The 26,978-nt window shown below is 41.5% G+C and overlaps 2 protein-coding genes across 10 annotated transcripts in view; one reads left to right on the forward strand and one right to left on the reverse strand.

Moving 5' to 3' along the window:
* Nucleotides 1-6,060, reverse strand: part of LOC124182500 (unconventional myosin IC) — a 26,375-nt gene extending 20,315 nt beyond the window's left edge. Inside the window, exon 1 of the mRNA XM_046569861.1 lies at nucleotides 5,557-6,060. The gene's annotated coding sequence lies outside the window, so the exon portion shown is untranslated. The remainder of the gene's footprint in view (nucleotides 1-5,556) is intronic.
* LOC124182501 (kinesin-like protein KIF12) lies at nucleotides 1,911-26,792 on the forward strand. 9 transcript variants are annotated; one of them, XM_046569863.1, is made up of 17 exons: nucleotides 1,911-1,993; nucleotides 7,316-7,624; nucleotides 10,509-10,765; nucleotides 20,416-20,508; nucleotides 20,700-20,778; nucleotides 21,062-21,274; nucleotides 21,765-21,902; nucleotides 22,003-22,144; nucleotides 22,251-22,345; nucleotides 22,587-22,728; nucleotides 23,658-23,776; nucleotides 23,873-23,977; nucleotides 24,108-24,237; nucleotides 24,354-24,582; nucleotides 24,711-24,861; nucleotides 25,054-25,268; nucleotides 25,536-26,792. In XM_046569863.1, exons 3-17 carry the CDS (start codon nucleotides 10,518-10,520, stop codon nucleotides 25,978-25,980), a joined length of 2,544 nt encoding a protein of 847 aa, XP_046425819.1. In that variant the 5' UTR covers nucleotides 1,911-1,993; nucleotides 7,316-7,624; nucleotides 10,509-10,517; the 3' UTR covers nucleotides 25,981-26,792. The 9 variants fall into 9 exon arrangements, 8 of the variants coding, with proteins under 8 accessions (XP_046425819.1, XP_046425822.1, XP_046425820.1 ...); XM_046569865.1 differs by lacking the exons at nucleotides 1,911-1,993; nucleotides 7,316-7,624 and adding an exon at nucleotides 9,483-9,762 and having other exon boundaries at nucleotides 25,536-25,696; nucleotides 25,760-26,792; XM_046569866.1 differs by lacking the exon at nucleotides 10,509-10,765 and having other exon boundaries at nucleotides 1,913-1,993.
* Nucleotides 26,793-26,978: the final 186 nt, after the last annotated feature.

The following is a 26,978-nucleotide window of genomic DNA, read 5'->3' on the forward strand; positions in this document are numbered from 1 at the left end:
AATATGTTTCAGATTACCCCGATTGTATCGATCAGTGATATCTGCGGACTATCAGAATGTACGGAGGTCGTTTTTTTCTTCCATTTCTTCCGTAATCCACTCGCAACGTTCGATTATCTCTTATCGAGTTTCGATGATTTCTCTTTTTTTAAAAGAAACATAAAACATAATCCCGTCGTAAGGAAAGAAAGATAAAGAAAAACAAAAAACAACTGGTCAACGAATACTCGACCTCTACTGATTCTGTATTACTATCCCCTAAGCTTATTGAAAAAAGGAAATAGATCATAAAATTATGATAAAACTTTGAAATTTTCCCAATTATAAGCAACAACTCTGCCAACTTTCAAATCGGTCCCTTAATTTGTACCAAAATCATGCAAAACGAAATAACTGGTTGTAAAAACTACATGTATTTTACGTTTAAAACTTTCAAAGCTTGTTGTTAAAGACACGCGTTCCAGGCAATCTCTTGAAACTTGAAAATGAATCGCGCACGCGCGATTTTTATCGGCTCTTCTCGCAGGCTGGCCATCCCAAGTTTCAGCCGTTCGTTCGTACGAATTTTCGAGGTTAGGATCTCAAATAATTGAGCTGCCGACTCGGAAAGGTTTGGAAAGCATTTGTTATCGGGCCGGAAAGGTGATTCTTCAAAGAACGGTCGGAATCCAATGCTCATGCTCTTTGAAAATTCAAACGTACACATTTTGCGTACGTTGGCCCGCCTGCGTCGCAGACAAGAATGTATCGCTGCGGGAAAATTTCGCCGACCAATGAGATTTAATTATTTGGCGCACGCGCGGTTGATTTTCAAGCTTCAATAGATTGTCCCGGCATAAAGAAGTTCGTTACACTCCCAAAGCTCTCAGCAGCATCCGCAGGCCGTTATCGCGGATTAAATATACATATATGCATATATGTATATATACATGTATATGCACAGTGTGCAAGGTCCGGTTATGACTGTTTGCAAACCGGTTAGGGACACTCCGTATAAACTGTCAAATGCTACTCGGTCGGTCAACTTTCTACGCTAATTAATAACCGACCGAGCGTATGCGGGATAAATTGTGTTGAGGTAGACCGATTTTCAAGAGTCCCGATCCAAATGATGGATGGATGGATGGATGGATCGACGTCTGGGCGAGTGTAAGATTCACGTCGATGTTAATTATAGAACTCTTTGAAATTCTCCCGTAGGCATTGACCTAGTACATATACGAGCACGCTGAGGCACGTGTGGGAATCATCCACTCGCGTTATTTATACCGATTATAGATATATGTACTGTATACACATTTGCTCCGCAAGAGATTTGGACAGCTGCAGAGGCCGATTCAAGGGCTCCTCCGCTGCACAGCGAGAAGAAGAAGAAAACGAACGCTGCTTCGGCTGCGGAATGGAGAAATCATTTTTTCGATTCCTTCGTTCCTGCGAAAATTTCGCTCAAATAAAATTCCCCGACTCTTTACCACGAAACTTGGGTAAAGTTGAGCAGCTTTTTTATGCAGAAAAGTTCCGTAAGTTGTGCACGTTGAACATATGAATTTGGATCTAAAAAACACACGTCACTGCTTCGTCTCGCACAAATAATTAAGAAATTGAAAGACAATAGCATTTCCGAAATTTAGCTTAACCGAATTTACGAAGCACGGTTCGAGTTTCTGAGACGATTTTTGTTTTTTTGTAAGAAGCAAGTTTTTACCTACGGTCCATCAGAAGTCCCTGATTTTTTCCCGACTACGATTTTCCCTTTTTCAAAAACAACAATTCAACTTCGTTCAACTTGCGTTATTTTAACAACCGTTTAACGAGCTCCTTTGGACTCTTTCCATCTGGTTGAAATCTGATACGGATTGGTAGACACGAGGCTTCGAGAACAAGTCCGACGTAAAATTAACCACTTCCTTGACGGCTTTGTTGCAGCACCTTGGAAGCTTGACGAATGTCGTGGATACCTACACCGAGTTTCAGCGGTCAAGTTAACGCAAACGTACGTAATACAGTTATTGTCGTAGTACACGCTTTGCCTATACTTTACGTCATGCTACAGTATATTACACCTACGTTACACACTATCAAGAAAGTAAAAATCTTTTACCGTTTCTCATAGTACGTGTCATAGGTGCGGTTGTGTCTGTACAATACCCTCGACCGTTTTGCGTTACCTCGTAAATTCCTCCCTAAATTCCCATCCGTCAACATTATCACTACAGGCAAAAAATTCGAAAGACATTTTATTCATATAATACTCCGTAATTGTAATTATATATTTTTTTAAGAGAGTGAATTATTCGTAACGCTAATGTAACGATACATTTTTAGGAGAAACGTATTTTTAAAAAGCAAAGTTTGCTCGAATTTTGGAAATTAAACTCTTTTGAAGTCGTTCTAAGTTTTCAAATCAATGATTTTAGTTTCAATATTTCGTTACGTTATAACGCTACTGACTTTAATCTGTGTTACTGGTTTTAGTTTTTTTTTTTTTGTCGTGCTTCAAAATCACGCCCGCAATTTGTTACGAGAGATTTTACGTTTGCATCATACGCTACGAATATTCGAAACTATCACGTTTTTTTTTTCGCATCTATGGACGCGAGCAGTTCTACATCTATAAAAGTGTAATATCGTCAAATTAATTGCTCGCGTGGTCCGTGCCAATAACTATTATCGAAATTACCGCACAGACGCGCGTTACGACTTTCGTTTTATCCATAATTATATATATATATATATCTATTACAGCTGTATAATATACAACTTTTTCAAATCTTAAACTCGAGGGAGAAATTAAGCGCAAAGAAAACGAAATAACGAAATGATCATCGTCGTGTCAAGTTATCGAAAGCGACGTATATAATCGATCGTTAATGAAATAATCGAGGTTGTTTTGACACGCCGATATGTATAACAATATTCAGCAAAATGTTATAAAATCAAAAAATTCTATGGAAATAAATCCGGGGGTGTAAATATTTTATTCTTGTGATAATTTTGCATTGAAGCATAAATAACGAATAGAAAGGAACTTGTTTTATTATTGTTATTATTATTTATGTTTGTTCTTCTCAACTGATTTAAATCCGAAACAAGTCATTCGTCGACCGAAAATATTACAGGTATGTGATAACTTTCTAGAAAGTTGTAATCACATTTTTACACGTTTATTTGTAGAAGGAGAATTTGAATACCTATAAATATCAATTTTACGACTACCGTCAATTATTATACGTACGTATATTATTCTTTCAAATCTATCGATATAATGTAAATTTCAGAAATTGTAAAAAATTTCATGTGCGGAGAGTTAAAGCTTGAATAAAGCAAGGTACGTAATATAATATAATACAACGTAATGTTATGGAAATCGAATTCTTCCGATCTCTATCCTGCAATCCTGCAGCTAGTCAATTTCTTTCTTTCTTTTTCCATTTTCAACAAGACAACCGCATTCAGACAGAGAGAAAATTGCGAATCATTCGAATTTCGCAAGGTCCATTCCCCGTCATTTCGCACTTCGGTGTAAAAGTGTATAAGGCAACAGAATAAAAAGTAAAAATGAGACAAAATAAATAACGACGTGAAATAAAGCGAAAACAGCTCGGACTGAGGTAAAAAAGCTAAACAGAGTAAACCGGGAGAGGAAGAGAGAAAAAGCGTCTATGACACACGGCAGGTCACGTTGCCGTGACACGCGGTGATTCAAATGTCCGTGAATGGAACAAAAATAAAATGTGTCAACGGTCTTGCGAGACGGTCAGACGGTTCAGCGTTCCCTTGTACTTCTCAATTTTTCTTCTTCTCTTTTTCTTGTACAAAGTTTTCTTACGCACGGCATTATTCCATTAGTGTATTACGAATGTCCGATTTTATTATCAATACTCGAAAGATGTGCCGGCGGTATTTGATACCTAATTAGTCGAGTCAAAGGTCGGTAACGCAAAGGGAGCTGCGAAACGGAACTTGAAAAATGAGATTGAAGTTGGTAACGTTAGCGTAACGAAAGATCGGGAAAAAAAAATTTATTACTTTGCAATTTTTCAATGACTTTTGAACGAGTTGGGTTTTAAAAATTTACGAGTAATATTAATAGTAATAAATAAACAAAGTGTAATGAATAAAAAAAAAAAAAAATAGAAGGATGGAACTCGGTAATCTTGGGTTTTTGGGGTGGCTAAAAACGAATCCGAAGTAAAAATTTCAAAATTCAAAATAGCGGATCCAATACGGCGGACTGAAAGTATAAAAATTGATCCTATTCGCTCGTGTTATATCCGCCATTTTGAATTTTCAAAATTCCTCATATCTGACCCCATTTTTGAACCCAACCCGACCCCGAGAACCCTCGTCTACCCAGTTTCAACGAATTTGACTGCAAGGAAAAACGCACGCTCCAAAGGGTTAAAAGGACGATTCCAATTTGCATCCGCGCATGCTTTGCACGTGGCAGTTATTAAAACGCGCGACACGCAAGGTGTACGTATACGTATGCATAGACGCGTCGTGTATCGCTACATCGTCGCCCTTGAAAGACCAATGACATGATCTCTCCTTCGGCAGCCGCGATCACGCTTCGCTTGATATAGCTTCGCCCGCTCGCGAATAATTCGCGCGTGACAAAACGTTGAAAATGAACGAATCGCGTCCCCTCCTCTCACAACACCCGTTTCATTTTCGTGCACAATCGTCTCCGCGTTTGTTCGCCACACCTTACAAGCATCTCGGAAACTGTCGGCACAATTGCACCGCCGGCAATTCGCTTCTTATTCGCTCTTACAATTAGACGCTTCTTAGACGCTCTTTACAATTCATCTTCGCGACACGCCCGTCCCGGAACGTAATTCGGTCGGCAACGAGATCGCCGATTTCTGTCGACTCGCGAATCCAGCATAGCCTAGGAGAGCAAATATCCGAGAGCACCAATCGGACCGGTTCACCTTCTCGGTGACATTAAGGATGGTATATACTGTATGTATAATCCTAAATGTCAATCGCGAGGTGATCGCGCATCTTGAGCAATTTCGTGGTTCTTTTTTTCTTCTTCTCGTCACATGTTCCATATCGCATGGATTCGTATCGGCGGGGCTGTGCAACCGATCAGCGGTTGGCGAAAGGTTAATCCCGAAATTAAATTGAGCGGTACCAAAATAGCCGACGATTGGTTGTCGACAATAGAAACAAGACCCTCGAAGCACCTCGTCGTCTGTGCTTTGTAACGCGTAACATCTCGCGATTCCTTTCTTATTTTACTTTCCCGTGTAGTCTTCTCGGCCCGCAATATCACGCAATGGGAATTAACAAAGATAGCAGCAGCCTGGAATAGGTTACGCTACTCGTAACTTGAGGTTTGCGATCTGAAACGGGTGATTTTATTCTTCTCGTTTCGCCGCTATCGCGTTTAGTGGTTCGACGGTATGATATAAAAGTATAAGAGAAGATGGAACGTGGACGGATCCGTCTCGTTTCCACTGTACGATGATACTTCGTTACCAATTACCTCAAATTCACCAAAAACCCCCTTCAACCCGTAACGTTCAACGATATATTCACACTTACCAGGGTCCTCGATTGTAAACTCCAATCCGATAAGTTTCCGGGAGGTCCTTCTTTGGCGTTCTTGCACCGCGATGACGAACTGGTAAAAACTTCCCAGTGATTTCTGGACTTGAAAAGTACAACAAGCGCACCTTTTTTCCACGATCGTACAAGTCACGTGGAGCAAATGAATCACCAACGCTTCACTGATAACAAACTTTTCGTACAACCGCGAACGAAATATCCGCACACCGAATCGCGCGGGTATTTCAAACCGGACGTGCAACTGCTTTCCGCCTTGACAGTTGGGTTCTCGGACTCGATATCCTACCGATTTTCACCGCGTTCCTCCGTTTTTCGGCTAAAAAATCTAGGAGCCACCGCCAGACTGTCCGGTGCTTGGTGAACGTCGACGACCGGCGCGTACGAAAGAGGCCAGAATCGTTTGGCGACTGAAGTCAGCGAGGAGGGACTCCGTTCTGTACGGTTTGCTTGTGCGGTGAGCGAATGCAGAACGCCACACGGCAGTCGCCACGCCGGTTGCCTCGCTTTTGCTTGACTCAGCCGAACTCGAAACCTGTCCTCCTCTTCTTCGTGCGGCCCGGTCAGGGCCGCCCCTATTCGTCAAGGGCCTACCCGCCAGGTCAAAGGGCTTCCGTAGGTAATCGGAGACCATTCGGCCAGCTCGTTTCGGATTTATCGCCAGTCTTCAGATAAGTCGGAATCACTCCGAACCCATTCTGCCGAAGTCATCGCGATGCGGAATCGATAATCCTGTTCCGATTCTTCGTCGATTTCACCAGACCTTTATCTCGCCTTTCGACCCAACCTCACGTCGGTCACGAACCGTGAAAGAATCGTGTCGGAAAGTTCAAATGGACGGTTCTTATTCCGTGTTACGAGTTTCGAGGATCGTTGACACTTTGGTGTGGTATTTTTTATTTTATATATATTTTTTCTCTCTCTTTGCCGGCTTTTTTAACCGCCACTTATACGTCGGCTATGTGTGTTCAGTGTACACACGAATCAAGCCGACTAACGAGCCTCTTGCCGGAACCTTCGAAGCGTAGAGACGAACAACAAACCCTTGAATATCATCCGCTGTTTCATTTCCCACGAATTCTCTCTACTTACCTCAGGTGGTCGGATGATGCGGTTGTCTAATCACTAACGAGATGAAATACTCGCGACGATGGATGCCGGATGCGGATTACCTGTGTCAATGCACTCGTTACCTCCCAAGGAGGAGGAGGAGGAGAACCCATAGAAGCAATCGTTCGTTCGGCGTCTGTTATACCGTGCGGACAAAGTGTCCCCCCTGATGCGATTACAGCGCCGCAGGTTGACCCTATAAGTCGAATCGTAACAGTGCGCCAGACGAACGCCCTGCCCATTTGTCCTGGATGTTCTTCGCCGGTCTCCGACGTCCACCCTCCTCGTTCCCGTCTTCTTCACGACTTGCGGACATTGGAGCTGCTACTGATTAGAACGAAAGCCTTATACATATGCTGGCGATCGAAATGTCGCGGGAAGCCAAACCGCAACACTCCCCGATTTACTTATCGATCCGATCACGACCATGTCCATCGGTTCAATCCAATACCGTATCATCTCCTCTTATCCACGCGGGGAAGTTGACTAATACATTGTATTATAGGGTATGGTTCCTAATTTGCCAATGTGTGGTTTCCTTCGCCCAACAATAGAATTGACACTTCCGTATACGAAACGCTTCGCCTGACAATTGGTAGCTTAATTGTTGCCCCGCGTATAATTTTAGATGAGGACATCGGTAAACCCGCGCGAACTTTCCATTGGGATCGTTTTGATGTGAAGAATGATGCGGCCCTGAGACTTCCCATCCTTCTTCAACTCGCCTTCTCTGTTACTGTATATGGATATAGGCGCGTGTGTATAATACACACTATACAGGCATCGTGGTATGTATTATACTCCTCCACCATTCTTCCTCAGTCGCTACGGACCACTCACTTTCGAAGCCCTGAGGTTACCTACAGCCTGAGGATCAAGAGGATCGACCAGATCGCGGGATGATGATCGAGGACTGGAGGGAATGGAGAGAAGAAAGGTATCTTAAGAACACCGACCCGACGGTTAGGCAGGTATATCACCGGCTCCCTCCTTTGAAGATTCGTCCTCTCTTCTTCCTTCCGCTACGACAATAGCGCCGAAAACTCTTTGCCAGGATCATCTAACAACGGGTGCCAAGTATTCTTGCTCGTTGTGGTTGTCTGTCCCGATTACGCGATACCAGGATACGGTGATTCCATCGGCGGTCCAAACTTCCGCGTACCAAAAACCGCAATAATAAATTACCGGTTATTATTCTGTGACTGTTCTTGATTGAAATTCTACGCCGATGACGTTCTTCATGAATATGCACCGCATACGACATGCGTCTCTTCTGTCTTCTTGGGCAGGTCGCGTTATGTGTCATTTACGATGAATGCCGTTACGTTTCGTATCGAGAATCGACAAACTGTGCTTGTGTTCAGTGCGACGCAATTAGCGACTCAAGTTTTCATGCGAAGAAAAATGAATAGATAAATAGTGGAAAGACATGATCGTGCGGTCACTGACGTTTTGTACGAAGCAACTTGACGGTACGAAAAACCGCGAACGGGGATTCTTCGTAATCGAGAATCACTCGTCAGCTGACTGTAGCAATAACCAAGTTGAGCTTGAATACTGTAAAATTGCTCTATATCGAGTGATTCTTCCTTTCTCTTTACGCGATCGCCGAATGAATTTAGAATTTCGAACCCTTCGAATCGTACAGAGACCAGTTTCGCCAGAGTTTGGTTTTTCCTGCGGATATACAATAAACGTCTGCTTACGACGTGCCATATTAAATTTATTGTACAGGTACGTACATATATATATATATGCAAATTACGGTCGGAGCTCGTGTTTCGCAATTTAGCCTCGCGCATCCATTCATTTTAAATGAGAATACCCCGACTGGATATCCTCGACAATTTCCTTTTGTAAGCAGATATTAGGCATAAACCACCTTGGGAATAACGAATCTCTTCCCAGACTTGGGTCTTCCACTAACAGGTGTAATAAAAAATGACCCGAAACCAAGGAATTCTTCGCAGCGATTTTTCCCCACGGTTAAATTATTTTCAGATTAACGTAGGTGTTCCGCGAAAAATAATTTATCTTGCCGTTGCACATACCGATTCGTATTTTCTCACTCTGGGTACTTGCATCTTATTTTTACACTCCTTGAGCGCACAATATTTACGATCGCCGAGCCGTAATCCTCGAATCCAGAATATTCCACTTCGGAAGGATTCGTACGTTCGGTTGCAGAGGCTCGTAATAATTCAAAGTCACACACACGTTACACCTATCAAAGCTTAACGAGTTTTATATCTGCACCGCCAACGTCAGCTGTAGTTAGACATCCGTCTCTACATGCGGGAAAATATTTTCACTAAGAACATCTGGTTATACTATTGGGACTATTTTTAACGGCAGGAGGGGTTCAGATGGCGTCAAGAAGCAATTTGATAGCCGCACCCTGCGGCTTCTTCGTTGCAGAAATTCCCAATCATTGTCCTCCAGTCTCGTTTCTTCGAGGTCCCAAAGCAAGTGGGCCATGATTAAAAACTGGACATCACCGTCCGATCGCAATGAAACTGCGAGCTTTAGGGCCTGCGGAAACATCCTCCTCCTCGACGACGACGTCACCAAAGTCCACGTGGACGCTGACCGTGTGCCCGGAGTCCGAGGGTCGCGGCTAAACGCGGAGTTGTGGAAAATGGCGGTGCCAGACTATCGTATGCGGGCTTTAACGGGTGCGCGGCGATTTCGATCGAATTGACTTATACTGGGGCATGTAGCCGGCGACGGGGGTCAAGTTCCACGCACCAGGCCCGCTTACCACTTCCATTTCTACCCCATCCGTCAGTATTGTGCGCGCCCTTGCCTTGCTCGTACCTTTTGCACACCACGAACCGCTCGCGAGTTCGGCTGCGAGCTTGTTGCGAGAAATTGGTTTTCCAAAATATGTCCCAAGTCCGTTACCTCGATTAACGATTCTCAGTCCACTCGTTTCCAAATTCGCTTGTTCTTCGAAGTGAGGGTTCCTTATCCCGCTACCGATCATCCCTGGCTTCGAGAAACCCGAAATCGTCCTTAAATGCAACTGTGCAGAATCTTACCGAAACTGGAATTGGTTGTTCCGGCGTCTTCAAGGTAATTTTCACCCTCACACCGTTTCGTTTCAGGGATACGGTAGTCTCGGTCATGTTTCGTTCCAATTAAACGTTACTGACCACTGGTTTAGACTTAATTTGAGTCCGTCTGTAAATGAGTTCCCCACCTTTTGCCGGACGTATTATCTTTGAATCTCTCTATTCGTATGGTTGTTAACAAATCTATTATACAGACGTTTTGTCGAGTTCAGTTTATAATTAGACCACTCACGGTGTGGACTCTTTTAACTCCGTATCTTATGCATTTTGCAAAAGCGATGCGATGTCCTCGGGGCAGAAATCGATTTCCACATCACACCGATTCTTCCACTAATGACTTTCCAATTGACCCGGCCTACTGCCGCCCGCTTTGTGACCGTGAAAATTATTGCGCCAGCAAACCGAGAATGTCCGGTATAAGTATTCCCATTCAATCAACCGACTGGCCAAGCTTCAACCACCAGTTTTTGTTCAAGATGCAAACTCCGAACTCTCGTCAAATCGTCGTACACGCGAAAGCAAATTAATACAGTGTCATTTACTCGTTGAATATATGTGTTTTTTTTTTATTTTTGTTTTGTTTTTCAGAACCGAATTCGCGATGCACCGAGTGGTTTAATGGCACCTTCCAAATTACACTATACCAGTTATACCTCACTGTCGATTAGCGAATGTCCGTGTGAACTCGAAAAGGGGTAACAATCAAACCTCGAGTCTCAAGTGCACGATTTTTAATTTCAATTCAAGCGTTGACGTATGGTGCTGCTAAAAACACCGCCAGCCTCAAGAGGCAATAGTCCTTCTAGAAAAGGATCTAGTCCTCAGGAAGGTCTCGGGGCCAGTCCGGAGGTTCCAAAAGGGAAGCAAATTCAAAAGCGTGGAAGAGGCAGCCGAGGCAGCAGTCCAGGAGATCAAAGCACCGGATCGCGAGGCAGCAGCCCTGGAAAGAGTCCCGTCTTCAAGGGAAAGTCGAAGACCACGCTGCCACGCTCACAAGGAAGCGAGTGAGTGCCAAATTGCCTCGGTGATGGCGAGTGCCGTCCTTCGTTCGCCTGAACCGCACATTTCCATCATGCTTAACTGCACGAAGCTGAAGCTATAACCAACCTAATTTGCTGTTTTCATTAAAATCACCCCAGTGATCAAACTTTCGTCAAAGGATCCCGCAGAATCTTTATGGAAATTGGCTGGATTTACAGTACGTTATGGTACATATCCTACCGAGCGAAAGTTCTCGTGGTGACAAGTCCTAAAAATCGGTAGTTTCCGAAATACAGGCTTCGGAATGGGGTGTACGGATTTTTTGATAGGTATCTATGAATTACGCAATTTTTATGAATTGGAAAGCTTTAAGGGAGACTTGAAATCAAGTTTGTCACTCAAAAACTGCATAGCCGATTCGGAGAGTCTCGTTCTTCACGCGTAATCTGACGTTGCACCTTCTTTCGGTAAACCAGCGAGTTCATGGATGGAACCGATGCATCGATGGAATCAATCACAGCTTCCTTCCTATCTTTGAGAATCAACCGTGCAGTTTTTTGAGTGATTCGTTGAACTGCAAGTCCCCTTGAAGCTTTATAGTTCATGAAAATAACGAAATCCATGGATATGAAAAAATCTGTACACCTTTATTCCGAAGCCTATATCTTAGAAACTGTTAATTTTCGGGACTTGTGTTCACGAGAAGTTTCCATCGGCACGATACGTACTATAACATCCTGAAAATCCAGCCAATTTCCATAAGGATTCTTCGGGGTCCTTTCACGGCTGATTGTACTCTCAGATTACTATTATTCCGGCCTTAAACTTCAGCAAATTATTCGACATGCAAGAAGCCCAAGGCATTCGGCTACCAGGCATCATCAGCCTCGCTGAGACCGGCCTGACTTAATCTTGGCGGTAGAAATCGACCCTCCAGCAATCAATTAAACAGACAATAAGTCTGTCCGTTTCCTCGCGTGCGCGTATTTGACTTTTAGTATTTATATAATTTATGGGTGTAATATCGTGCTGGAAGGCGATGTTTTTCAGGATCACAGGTATCCCCGTGGGCTTAGTTAACGCCCAGCCTCGTATACCGTTCCTGCAATTATCACTTCCGAGCCTGGCTGACCTTCGTTGGCACGCCTCTGACAACCGGCTCTAATTCCTCCTAACTGGACGCGACAAACAAATGTCATGCCGAGATGTTCGGCTTGGTGCATCTATAATTAATCCCCCCCTCATTTCGGCACAATCAAAGGTCAGCCGTTACCCTCGCTTCGAGCCGAAATAACCGCGGGTGCGCAGCTTTTATCGACGATACGTGCATGGCATGTATCTCCTGGTCTATTCGTCACCTTTATTCGACGCCTCCACAATTCCCCACTACCCTTGTAAACCTCGAACGAGGCCGTTGGCCTCGACGGAAAATTGAGTCAACGGTCTCTCCTCACAACCGAGCTCGGAGTTTAGACTTGAAAGGAAATTTTCCAGAGATACAACGCTGTCTCTGAGCTCGTAATCTGTTTACACCGAACGATAAACAGGGTGTGAATTGGACTCAACCTTAGTTCGAGGTCAGGATGAGCCATTAATAATTTCATCGATTAACACTGAAAATTTTAAATACTTGTAATTATGCATCACGTTTGCGGAGCCAAAAACAAGCCATAATTCGAGGTCGAGGTGCATATTTTTTTGCTCTCACAATGGAAAGTATCCCAGGTCGATCTCTCCGATTTTATTTCTTTTGCAATATGTTATTTTAGACTAAAAGCTAAGCGACACGTATTTTTTTTTTCATCTGCCATTAAACACTTTAACGGGGTTAAACCATCCGCCAAAGTAAGGCGTGTCGAGGGGTGATTTGGCACTTTTTTTTTTATTGAGGATATTACATTTTTCATTTCTCGTTACGAGAAAACTTTTCCAGTTCGATTGGTTAGAAAATATTATGTTCTTGTGGGTGAAATTGCCAAATCGCTCCTTGGCATGCCTTACTTTGAAGGGTAGTTTCACCCCCTTGAAGTGTTTAATGACAGATGTAAAAAAACAAATACGTGTCGCATAGTTTTTAGTCTACTATGACATGTTGCAAAAGAAATCAAATCGGAGAGATCGACCTGGGATACCTTCCTTGAACGTATTTTTTCCACCGATGTTTAGATGCCTTTGAATCTATTTTTTATTCCATTCAAGCCTTCCAATACAATTTATACCTCAGATTGTAATTTTGATTTTGAATCGTGTTAAATTTGAATCACTAAATAGTAACACTGAACTTTCCTTTATAAGACGTTACTCTACTTGTCAAATATGGCGAAAGAAATGTTTTGTTGATACGTGATATAAACGCGATTTCACTCGATGACACATATCGTGTCCATCCGACCACTTATTTATTGAATCAGAAAAAAAACATTTCCTCCGCTATATTCGATCAAGTCAATAAATCCTTTCACTGTGTAACACTAGGCTACTTTCTTCAACTTTTCCCGATTCCCTTTTTTCGTTTTCGCTACTACCAACATCGCTCCCTGTCTTTCTGACCGTCGACTTTCGGATATAAACGATCGTTTATTCGCGAGATGCTATCGGATCGGCCGATTTTTAAACAAACAATTCCTGTCAGTAATAAAAAAACGTTCTCCTCGAAGAAATCGCGACGATACTCCCAGGTCACCTTGCGTATCTAACCAAGCTCTGAGCTTCGTGTAACCTTGATTTAATGCGGTGTGCCGAATCGACGAAATCGATCGTCGAAATTTTAATGCGGCCAACTCGTGACTGGACAAAATTTTCGATATATGTATATTTGCAGTGACCGCGGCTTTGCCGCACGATAGTTAAAAATGAGACATCGCCGAAACACGAACACCAGTATCACCTAATCGTCAGCTCCACTCCCACGCTACAATTACAGTACCTTCGCGGTACCTTCAACGTTGAATAACAAGAATTTCGAATACACGTGGCGTGTCGTAAAAAAACAATAAAAACAAACAAAAATACGAACACGCCGAAGTATCGACACGACACGATCTGTTATCAGACTTTTTACCGATCGATTAATTTTTTCCTCTTCATTAGGTATCCTGCCGAGCCGCAATAATTGTTTCATATCTTCGTTTCAGATGTAACCAAGGTATGCAATTAGTGCCAAGGATGTTCGTCGTTTATCAACTTAGTTAGACGCGTTATCGTTACGAGTGCGCGGATGTGTCCCGAAGAATAGAGGAGTAAGAATTCGACTGGAAGAGTAACAACGAAATGAATTATTTAAAGAAAGGTCGAAGAGCCTAGCTTGAGAATTTCGGTTTTGCGTTAGTTTAATTTATAGGACCACCAATCGTGTCAGGGTTGTTTGCGTCCCACGTGTTGCAACGAAATTGTCGCACATACGTGACTGTTGCAGGTACACCGGAATTGTTTATTTCTCGTTTCTTCGTCGTCTTCCGATCGTATAGTGAACCGGCAATAATTCGGCCTCGGAATATTAATACATTCGGCTCCCGAGGCTATCTCCTCGTTCTAAGTATACGCGTAACGCGAAATAAACTTTCCATGCACGAGCAGATAATACGGGAAGCTTTATTGCAGGCACACTGTACGCTTCGTACGTCGTCCAAGTTAATTGCTCAAGCCCGGAATAATTCCCCGATCGTAAACCCCGCAAGCCCCGTAACGTTTACGTCCGAGAATTCATTTCGCAAATTAATCATTTGCCTCGAGTCGTTTCCTAATTTCCGCCGTTTTTCCACTCAACTTTCTACTTTTATCTCGCTGTGTTTGACCTTACCGACGTTACGAGTGCCGAAATAGGAAATTTTCACACAGCGCCCCGGCGTGTGAGTATAATTATAATAATAACAACAACAACAACGATAATAACAACAATAATCATCATCGGACTGACGCAGAACTCAATATTTCAAACGGCGTATCTACCGACCCGCAGACTCGAGTTTCTTGTTTTGTTAACAAACAATGTTGGCTGCGACAATATGTTTACGCTTGTTTATATCGGCCAGCAGGACTTACACGTACAACGTTATGTAGGCATAAACACATCGTGGACAGAGTTTTAAATAGTTTATTCAATTATTGGCATTTCCATTATTCACTAATGTTAATTTTTTAATACGAAAAATTTTCATTAACCGTTGAATTCATTTTTCTGGTGGAAAAAATTTTCATTGAAGCAATTCAATTTAATAGTTAAGGTATTATTTTTTCATTAAAAATTTGACAACCCTGATCGTGGATAAAGCGAACACCTTGTAATATGTAATAACAACGTCAGAGAAATCATATTAAACCAATGTTTTTATTAACCTGAAAATCCGTACAACTCGTCGGATTTTAATGAGAAACAGCTCGTTTTGTTCATGAATTAATTTCCGATAAATTATCCGAGACTGATTTTTTTTCTTGGGCTCGTTTCATTAATATTATTTATATATTGAAATACGTTCAGTGATTCGTATTCATAGTATAAATACAATTACGTGTTTATAATTTTAGAATTGAAATTGTATGTTTAAAAAACAATTTCATGCATTACGAAGACGTTTTCAGTTGAATGCATCCGCTAGATTACCTTCGCAGATATTTTTAAAAGCTTCGTTTTATCACATTTTTTGACACGACTGTACATACCGTACATTATACTTAATTTAGTAAAACGATTCGCGTTCACGGTATAATTTGTCAATCAAAGAAAAAGGTGGAGAAAACAAAAAAAAAAAAAACTCCGTCAATTTTTATCTCTCACTAAAATATGTCCACGTTATTTGCATCGATTAAGCTGAAGTGCGAAAGTGCCGGATGGCTCGATCAATTAAGGGAGTGTGAACCTGGCTAAATTCCGTAATGTATGTATCATCAATCATGCAATTTACGTATCGACGGAAATGAAAGTTTCACCAAGTTTGGGAAGCAAAAAGTTTCTGACTAATAAATTACCCAAAATCAAATGCTAAAGAGAATTACGTGGAAGTAAAATGTTACAAAAAAAATTCACCAAGCTACGTTAACTTACACTCTCAATCGTCCGGATCCAAGAATATGCGGAGCATGATTTCATTGATAAAAACATGGTGAAATTAACGATTACGAATGAATAACAACGTCATCAATAATAATAACCTCTGTACCTACCGCAGCATTAAAACCACTTATTTATATGCACGGCGCACTTGGTATTCACGAAATTGTATAGCTCGTCCCCTTTAATTTCTCGTCAATTAATTTACACGTAGCTAATTAACACGTGCCAGGCTGTTCGGCCGAAGTTAAATGCGTACAGAGCTGTACATTACCTATATATATACAATGTATATATATATGTGTGTGTGTGTGTGTGTGTATTTATATACATATATATTTTCTAAAAAAGCTTGCAGACAAAGCGCCGGTGAAACGATACAATCAAAAATAGCGGCGCTCTGGTTTTACTTACATTTACATGGTACTCGCGTAGATAATAAATACCGTGCAGCAGTACACACACACACACACACACACACGAATGTACAGCGCGCATTGGTTGATGCAATTAATTTCTCAATTTATACTCTCCACTAAATGTAGAATTGCGTGAGATGTTGAGTAAATACATGCATGTATATCTCATACACTTTCGCAGATAATACAATTAAGGTCAATGTTTACGCAATTGCATGTATATCGAAAGCGTAACGCTTATGCAGGCCGTTGCATGTGAGGTTATATTGCCAAATTGCGAATTAACTCCAATCTCCGGATCATTGTAATATCGTTTGCATTCTGCGCAGAGATTTTCGTATTGTACATTCTCGATAAGGAGAACAGTTGAGAATGACTAATCGTCTCGTAGTTCGTTATTTATGTGTACAGCGTGTCGTGTTTAATTACACTACGTTAATTACAAAAGTTACCAGATTTAAGTTCATCGAAATTTGGAGGTCGGTCGAGCTGACGTTGTTCCATTTATGAGTTTACCTTAGTATACGTATGGAGTCTGAAAAGTAGACGATTTTTATGCCTCTCCAGTTTCCGACGAATTTTTTATCACGTATATCAGGGTGGACACACAACTGGAAACCCTGAAAAACGTGGAATTGTCTGGTGATTTTTAATTTGGGAATGGAAAAAACTGACACAACACTACGTTATGCACAGTTACGACTTAAACAAAATTCTGCGAAAAAATTTTACATTTCAGAACAAGACTCCAATCTTAGATTTAATTAAAAAAAGGGGAGGATGTGGGGGAAATTGTTTAAGCAAAAAAAGTAAACCATTATGCAACACATACACGGAGTATCCGAGGCCCCAAAGTTTTTTCAATCATTCTTCATTTTACTCGCACAAACAACCTTTTCATTCAAGCAAGCCGATTTTAAAGTTGTACGTTCAAGTCGGCTTCGAGGTCAACCGGACCCCTTGTCAGTGACCAGGGTTAAGAAATTCAGATATTGTAAAGTCAACTCCTCCAGTTATCCCGATGCTGCAAAATTGCAAGTCTTCTTTCAACCTTTCCTTGCATTAATGTCACTAACTTCAGCCTCACAGGCACGATGTGTAAATGTGACGAATATGCATATCCACGCGTAGGTATGTACACCGGATTCAAAGATCCAGGTCAAAGTGCATCCGTAGCGAATAGCGGTAAATACATAGCCTCCCTACGATAAGCGTTAGGGTGGTCTAGGAACATCGGTGCCCGCATACATCGATGTCGTTATCGATTGCCTCGTTTGTGGAACACCTCGTGTGTGACCGTCCATTGCGTCCAGCTCGCTCGATATTACAATAACGCAGCTTCGCCCATGCCTGTAAGACAGTTTTGTGACACGGAGAACACACGGCGCATACCGGATGCACGTACGGTACACCCGGCAACGTGTGAAAATGGATGTCAACGTGTAATTTGGGGATGCGAGTTGATCGCAGACACGCGGCTTGAAAGTTTTCAAACCGGTGATACTTACGGATTTTATGACCGGCACTAAAACCAACCCCGGTATACGTGTGCTTACGCATTACTTTTTTACACGGCGTGTTATCCTAGGACACCATCTTCTTACTTTCAGAATCTGTTTACAACGTAATTACATAGTTGTCGATGGCGAGTTTGACCCTTTGAGTCGTACCTGGTGGTAAGTAGTCTTACCGCCGTTTTTTGTATGTTTAGAGAACTTTCAAGAAAATTGGCTCACCCGAATATGAAATCAGATTTTAAAGCTTCGAAATGGCGAATCCAATATGCCGGATGAAAATTTCAAACTCCATCGAATTTGAAGTAAAAACTCTGTTCAGGGGTTTTTGGGGTCGCTGATTAGGAATCTGAAATCAGATATCGAAAATTCAGTATGGCGAATCCAATCAACGACTCCGAAAATCCCCCCATACAGTTTTTCGACCGTATTCGATCGAATTTAAAATTTTTGTCCGCCATATTAGATCCGCCACCCTGAATTTTTCAAATCCGTTTTCAAAGTCGTAATCAGCTATCCCACGAACCATACTATACTATATCGTTATAAAAGTTGAATCGGCACAGAAATGTGCGACTCAAAGGGTCGACGTATTGTAACCAAAACGTTACGATAAAGTTTCACGAATCATATACTTGTACTCGAGAAAGTGAAAAAAAAAAAAAAAAAAACTGGAAACTTGAGCTCAACGTTTCGAACTGATTGACCATATAGTATCATAGATTATGGAAATGTGAAAATTATATTACACTTTTATGAAAGCAAACGGTTTGAATGCTGAAATCGTTGTTTGTACAAATGTATATTATATTATTATAATATAAGATGCGAATTAATTGTAAATGATCCGCCACCGATTAATCGAACAAGAAAAATCTGCAACATGCTAAACTTTGTTGTCGAAGAAACCGCGTTCTGTAATTTCTATTGAAGAACAAAAAAAAAAAAAAAAAAAAAGAAAATAACGAAAGAACAACTCGACCGGTGAGAGGAAACAATATTTTACTCTTTCTAGGAATATAACGACCATGTGTCACGTAACGCGCCTATCAAGGTGGATATTTTTAACTCTACCACCCTCCGCTTCTAAATACTTCACAAACGACGTGCTGGAAGTGGTGAAGATATCGGATTGCGGGGTAGAAACGATTTGCGAATTGATTGAAAATTTTTTCAATAATTCATCAAGGCCGACACGGGGTGGTTGCCTTGCCGTTTATTGTCAGCGAACGTTAGAATGAAAGGTGGATCTTTTTAAATAGTTTCGGGATTCCCGACTAGAGCTGAAGTATTCAGGTGGCAAGGCACGCGATTTCCTCGTGCGGTTATAGTTACGTACAGAAGGGTAATCAATTCTCGACATTAGCGGGTCTCAGAGTGATGAAACAAAAAGGGGAGAACAAGTGTTGAGCTACGACAAATACCGTGAAAGAGAAAAACGACCACTGGCCGGTATCAAGAAGGGGAAAGAAAGAGGAGATAAGAATATAGTCGAGTCAGCTTAGACAGAGAGAAGGATGGCAAAGAACGTCCAGACGAGACGGTCTCGTGATTGACTTGGACGCGCTTTTAAATATTTAACGCGCGCGATTAGCCGCGGAGAAAAAGATGAGAAAAAAACTCGACAGCGTGACCTCTTTACGAAAAGTACCCGAGTACTCGTTTACGTTCCACCGCCAGTAGGAACAGAAATGTCAAGTATTATACATGTACATGTACACATACATATATATATGTATATGTATATATATCGAACGGGATTCATTCGATCACTTTCCGTGATTGTTGCTACACTTTTCATCAAGACAGACGTGTCGTTTCCACTTATCGGATGAGTAGAAAATTGAGGCGAATGCCTTGTCAGATTCGCGTGCGAAACGTGGAATGGCGCTAAAGTACACGGCGTTAATTACCCATAATATTAACGATCATTTTTGTACCCTCGTACGTCATAAAAATTTCCAGACATCGCTGTCCGACTTGTGGCAAATAGAAGAATTTTTTTTCAGTTAGAAAAACCTTTACAGGATCGGAGCTTTATCGCATCGAGGATAAGGGTCGATATTCATTTAATTATCTTACGTAAATTGATTAAACCCAGTCGGGTATAACGCATCCTGCCCGTAAGAATTTGAAATACCGTTTCTTCGGGCTCCGATCGCCAAGTCAGATTAGAAAAATTGGACACAGTCCGATCGTGGAGGAAAAAGGAATATGCGAAAATCGATTCATCGATTTCAACCCTCCCGTCCCTTATACTCTGCATATTCTAGAAACACGTTCACTTACATGCCGTTACGCAAATTAAATTCGATTTATCGTCCCAGTTCCTGTCTCCTGTGCGGGTATACATACATGTGCGTACTGTGCGGGTATACAGTAAATCAGGTATACTCGGTCACTTGAGTAAAAGCTCGAAGCTAAAAGCTACATCGAAGTCTCCGAGCTTCCTATATTTTCATTTCCTTCTGTCCGCACGAGGTGTTAAAAACGTCTAGGAAAATTAGTCCGGACGCTTCTCTTCTCCGGTTGATACATAAATAACCATTGGACGCTTTTCGATGCGCTGTTTCATTATTATTTATTTATTTTGTTTCTCTCTCGTCGTTTTACCGACTGTAATGACCACCGAATAGGGGGGGGGGGGATGTTTGACTCCGACGAATGTCTAACCCATTTTTCTTCTCCGACAGAACCGGCAGCATAGAGAGACTGGAGGCAGGTGACAAGAGGGTGATTGCTACCCACCAATTACTACCCGAAGACAACATAAACGTGGTGGTCAGGTGAGTCGAGCTGTCCGTTTTATTACACCCTTGCAAAACCGAACGATACCCAATTTCCTACGACTTGTATTTGACGGACAAATTATCCGCGTGTTCCTCCTCTGCACACATCGCTGCGGGCAAGGAAAATCGAAGAAATTGTAATTCGCGGTTCGCTTTCATACGATTTACCAACACTGTGTAATTTTCAGGGTCCGACCACTGAGTAACAGGGAGATTAAATCTGGCGACGAATCTGGCGTGCAATTTCCTGGCAATGGTCAAATTCATGTAAGCTATCTTTTTGTTTGCTTTTTATTCGAGGTGCCACTCGAAAAATTTGCGACACGTAGCGACTTGCACGAAAAGATGTTATATATGTTGTGCCGTTGTAACTTTTGAGCGATGAAGAAAAGCTTGAATTTTCTTTTCTTTCCACACAATCGTGCAGAGCACAGATTTTTTGAGAATTCAAAATTCGATCATCTTTTTTTTTTTGCGAACACTTATTCGTTGACTTGTTCCAATTGACAACTCTGGCGTAAACCTTAATCGCTTCAATTACTAATTTCAGTGCGATGGAATACCCAACAGCGGTGACAAGAAGCCCAAATTATTCTCGTACAACGTCGTGTTCGAACCGGCGGCGTCACAGGAAGACATTCTCCAGTATTCCGGCGTTAAAAAACTCATCGAAATGGCCGTCGAGGGATTCAGCTGCACGGCATTTTGCTACGGGCAAACCGGTAGCGGAAAAACACACACTTTGACCGGGCCTCCGGGTTTGGTGAGTGAGGATGCCGATTTTTCGCAAATCGATTAATTTTTCGGCAAAAATTTTTATCCGGAGAAGGTGAAATTTTTGCTGATTATTGTTCGGTAATCGAGTCAATAATTTGTCTTCAGAATTATTCGTCGAAAGTCTAAGAGAAAATATAAAATTTATTTATTTATTTATTTATTGCGAATATAGGACGCGTAAACAAATGGTTGAAATTTGTACTTATCCGTGAAAAAAATATCTTTTGCCAGTCCACGATGAAAATCCGAATGCCAATTTTTACACAAACTTAATACACACGAAAAAATGTTGTTGTTGTTTTTATTTTCTCGTCATATTGGATACGCTATTATGAATTTTCGAATTTCGAATTCAGATTCGCAAGCAGTGACCCCAAAAGCACATGTATGCAAAATGTATGCATGAAAGGGTTAAATAGACTCAATTTGACAACCTTTGGTATTGTTTTTCATTTCTTTTTTCTTTATTTTCCTAGTTCAACGGGAAAAATCCCTACTCCGAAGGTCACGGATTGGTCTTTCGATCGTTCGTCTACCTCTTCAAGATACTACAAGAAAGACAGGATTGCAATTTCGTGCTCCGAGCGTCCTTTCTCGAAATCTACAACGAAAAGGTTTGAAAGCTCTCGTTGTCTTTTCTTTTCTTCTCAAGCTACGCGTGTATTAAAATTCTTCCCTGCTGTTCGCTCAACATTTGTCATCGTCATTTGGCAGGTTATCGATCTCCTGAATCCTGGAACAAGTAGGAAACCTTTGGCGGTAAGATGGAGCAAAAAAATCCGAGGTTTTTTCGTCGAGAATTTATTCACCGTCGAGTGCGAAGAGCTTGACGATTTATTAGCCGTTTTGGAGGAAGGTAATTCGATCCTTGATCGAGTAAATCTCCGTTCCCTTCAAATTATACCTAGTTTAAGTCGCCGCTCGGTTACATAATTTTTTTCTTTCTTATTCACCCTTCACAGGCATGCGGAATCGCTCCGTCGGCTCGCACAACATGAACGATCATTCCAGCCGAAGCCACACCATACTGACCGTCCACATCACCTCGGAACAACAAGTAAATTATTAACGTGACTTAACTTTGTCACTTTATGAATCGATAAGGTGGTCCGTATTCGGGGTGTTGGCGAATTTTTTCCACATGATCCCCCCAAATCAACTTCAAATAATTCTCTTTGTCCGCGAAGTTGATTTGAGGGTTGTGGCGGAAAAAATTCATCAAACCTTATTAAAGACCACCCTGATAAGTTGAAGTTCGTTCGAATAATCAACAAATATTTCTCTCTCGTAATCCGCAGATGGAAAACGGAGTATTTATTTCCAAGCAAGGCAAGATCAACTTTGTCGATCTTGCGGGCAGCGAAATGACGAAGAAAACTCAGAGCGAGGGTAAAACTCTCGAGGAAGCTAACAACATCAATAAAAGCTTGATGGTGCTAGGTAATATACTCTCTGCAAGTTTGCTGTTTTCTGTCGTTTCTTTTTTTTCATGATAAAAATTCATAACGTCAACACTTGTAGAAGCAAGTATATCGGCGGAAAAATCGCGTCATTTCAAGAGGCGGAGCCGCGAAGCTTTCGTGCAACATTTACTTTGACCCGAATTACTGTTTGAACGAGACTGTCTTACAGAGTCGACACTCGCACCTCGGCAAATAGTTGGTACAGAACCGTTTGGAACGGGCTTATAAGTCACGGACCTGTCAATGTAACCGCCAAAATATACAGAGAGAATTATCGACAAGCAACGGTGTGCAAACATCGAATCGTCGCTGTAATGAAACGCACGTCGTGATCCGTCCATCAATCGTGTCTGTTTCTATGGGCTATGGCGATTCGGGCGATCGAAAATTACCAATAAATATTTCATTATTCTTCTATTATGTACATACATACCGTTCATGGAGTCGCGAAGACAACCGGGACACGACTGCGAACCACAATTTACTCGTATTCATAAAGGAATACATATAATGTAAGACCTGGACTAACTGTAATTACACGTGATCCATCATTCACGACGTGTTTCGTATCAGCTTTGTAGGGTCGATTTTATGCTCGTTTGGACGTACTCCAAAATTACATATGAAATTTTGACAATTTTGAAAGAAAAATTTTAACGGTATAACTTATGTACCTGACTCTTCTCTTTGTAATATCAGACGATATTTCAACAATTTTTCTTTTTCGATTTGACTAGCTTCGCGTTCGATTTTTAATTACCATGCGAATATATTCTCTATTTCACCGATTTCAACAATTTTTTTTTTAAACCATTTATTCTTTTCTTTCAATTCTTTCTCACCGAGAGACTGATGTCAGTATGTACTTAAAAAAAGAATCGAGCATCTTCATTTTTATCGTTACAGGATACTGCATCGCTTCGTTAAGTGATGGGAAAAAGAAAGCTGGACATATTCCTTATCGGGATAGCAAACTGACGAAACTACTTGCGGACAGTCTCGCCGGAAATGGAGTTTCTCTTATGGTACGAAGACGCGATGAATGCACCGAATTGCATTTATCCCGACAAAGTTGACTACGTTATCGTAAATGCAAATATGTACTCTGCTTTAACTTTCAGATCGCATGCATTTCTCCGGCGAGATCTAACGCGAGCGAAACTATAAATACACTGCGCTACGCGGCGCGTGCTAAAAAAATTCGCACCAAGCCGATTATCGTTATGGTATGCACGTTTCTAAAACTTTTACCGTATGCCAAATTGCAACCGACTGCATTGTCGTTATTAGACTATTTCCCAACCGTTGGTCAATGCCCTACGACTTACGTTATGTTCTCGATTTTTCCACACCCAGGATCCCAGGGAGGCTTTGATACTCAGCCTGAAACGAGAAGTCGGCGCTTTGCAAACAGAGAACGATCACTTGAGGGTAGCGCTCAACTTAGGCGGGGAATCCCCGATCTTTGCGCGGGTCGAATCCAAGGGTACGTAAAATTGAATCTTGATCGCTCGTTCAAATTCTTTTTTTTCACATTCAATCTCTCTCCCTATAGACAAATTAATCGCTTCGATAATCCCGACTGTCTTGAATTATTCACAGCTGGGGAAAGAAGACCGCTTCCAACACCGCCTCGAGTTGATCTTGACAAATTAGCGGAACTCGAGGGTCCGGAACTCGGCCAACTTGTTCGGGATTACATCACCGAGAACGAGGCTCTTCGGCGGGAAAATGCCGAGCTTTACGTCACCAGGGAACAAGTAATGCGCGACCAGGAACAGGTCTGCAGGGAAAATGAGAGGCTTTTGAAAAAACTTGAGGATGTTAATTCGTGAGTGAAAATTTACGGTTTTTCGGGAAGTTGAAAATCGTCGTTCCACCTACCGTTCGTTTCCGTAATCATACGTGTTGTTTGGCCCGTTTATTTTCGCCGTATTTCAAAGCACGGATAATTTTCAGCGTCTGTTGTCGTTCGCCTATTATTCCGGCTCGGCCCAATTACTCGGCGGAGTTGTCGAGTAGCGTTAACGGCGATTACGTGCCTGGAGCTGCAAACGTCTGGACGAATCCTAATTCGGACCCTAATCAAGCGACGTTTACGACTTCCAAGGTATATTCTCTATTGCTAGAAAATAGCATAACATAGGAGTAAAAACGTGTTTTCATAAATTAGTGCCACTTGTTTTTAAACTAGAGGTGTATTACAAAGAACTATCTCAGAAGCCGCTGAAAGCCCTCGTATCTGCATGTTATAGTCGATTAATCATTACCGCGTAGCGAATGTTAAATTCTTTCACTTCAGGACAATACCGGTGGAGAAGTAACGTCTGGCGGCTCGGTTCGCGGAATGCCTGAAAAAGTATTGAAAGAATTGGACAAGCGACGAATCGGAGGAAGTTTTAATAACATCCTAGAGGCGTACAAGGACAAAAGTCATCACAGGAGAAACAACTCTTGGGATAATGGAAATGTGGCTAATAGTCCGGATCAAACCTCGTCTCCTGTCGACCCTAGCCAGTAAGAACTAAGACGTCTCATCTATAAGTAGTAACGCCAGTTTCCAAGTACGCATAAAGTAATTCAGAAAATCCATACAGACTATTAAAAATAAAAAAAAAAAAGGACAAACACAATACGGGCATGAAATATACTTCAAGCTCAACTTTATGCACTGTGCCTGTGGTATAAACCAATGAACTTAAGTTTCTCATTAAGCTGTTGTAATAAGTACTAGTATGCCCGACGATATTCTTTCAAATCTGATTTCGTTCCCCCTGATTACAGTAACAGAAAAGGTGCAACCCTGCGAAGAACGTCGACAGTGCCGGAAGAAAGGAGCTTAGCGATGTCAAATTTCGATGATAACCATCCGCCGTTGAAGAGCCATTCTTTGAACGACGACACTTCTACTCCAGACTCTGTTTTAAGTGGGCCGATCCTGGAAGGTAACAATTTGGCTCCGGGTACCGCTGATTCCGTTGCTCCAACCGCGGCATTTCCTGTTATAGCTTCACGTACATCATCTCCATTCACTTCCCCGGAATTTGACGACGGTATTGAAACTTTGAACGTTTCCTCGCGTGGATCAAGACCGCGACAAGAAATCCCTGGCTCGGCGGGTACTAAGGTCGCTAATGGTTTGCCCGCACATCGCGTTTTTGGGAGTCTCGTTTCGCTAGATGGTGACGATCCACATTTTTTGTCTACCTCGCTAACTAATAAGCATTAGGTATAGAAAGGAAGTTATCCGCATAACTTTAGTCGCAATTTGGTACGATATTTTACTTGAACAGTATAAATTATATAACATATTTAAAAAGGGATGATAATTATGCATAAAGAGTACTATTTGTTTATTTATGTACTTATTTGAATGATATTGACAGGATTGCGAAGAACGTAAGTTATGACGATAAATTTACGTTTTTGGATAAAACGATGAAACAACTACTCTTCCAAATCAAATCGCAATATCTTCAAAATAAACTAAAAATATATATATAAAATCACACAGGCAAATTAAAATGGTAGTGACGCACTGAATTCAGTTTGCGCAAACTTCATTGTGAAGTTACTGCAATTCGAGTTGGAACGAGAAGAATATTCTTCAGGCAGTGGAAAAAAACTGTATACAATGAAGTCTAATGGGCAGGCTCAAACTTGACGATAATTATCAAATGTATATTATATTTTAGCGTCATTTACCCACATATTAGATAACTGAATATAACATAGTGAGAGAGTATATTGATTATACCATAATTCCCAAACAGTGTGTTTTGCAACAAGAGATATTTTTACCCTGTGTGCAGAAGTACGTATTTGTGGTGTGCTGTAAACCGATGAAATAATTAAGGAAATGGTATAGCAGACCATTTACCTCTAATTTCTTACGTTTTGAAGAACGTAAATGTAAAGCTAACCCGGTAGTTGACTAATTATTGTAAAAGATTGAATCGTTGATAATGGAGTGCGGTATTTATAATACAGTGTAGGTGTAGCTTACATACGTAATTAAAATGCAGAAGGTTTGTTGTGAAATATTGTGGTTGTCGTCAGTTTTCTTTACTCCGCACCGTATATTACTCAGAATCTTGTATTCGTTATAATTTTCATTTTACTAAACAGTAGAGCAAATAAGAAGGCAGCTTCCTCAGAGAACAGCAATTCAAATTGAATGGCGGCAAGTTCGTCCGTACAACAGTATGTTAATAGACGGTCGACTCG

Source organism: Neodiprion fabricii, chromosome 5, assembly GCF_021155785.1.
Source record: "Neodiprion fabricii isolate iyNeoFabr1 chromosome 5, iyNeoFabr1.1, whole genome shotgun sequence".
Taxonomy (NCBI): Eukaryota; Metazoa; Arthropoda; class Insecta; order Hymenoptera; family Diprionidae; genus Neodiprion; species Neodiprion fabricii.

Bases quoted from the DNA above. Each gene is read 5' to 3' on its own strand.
- LOC124182501 (XM_046569863.1), top strand. From the start codon at position 10,518: ATGGTGCTGCTAAAAACACCGCCAGCCTCAAGAGGCAATAGTCCTTCT. The intron at 22,346-22,586 runs GTAAATTATTAA...CGTAATCCGCAG, and splicing joins ACATCACCTCGGAACAACAA to ATGGAAAACGGAGTATTTAT. The intron at 24,238-24,353 runs GTACGTAAAATT...AATTATTCACAG, and splicing joins TGCGCGGGTCGAATCCAAGG to CTGGGGAAAGAAGACCGCTT.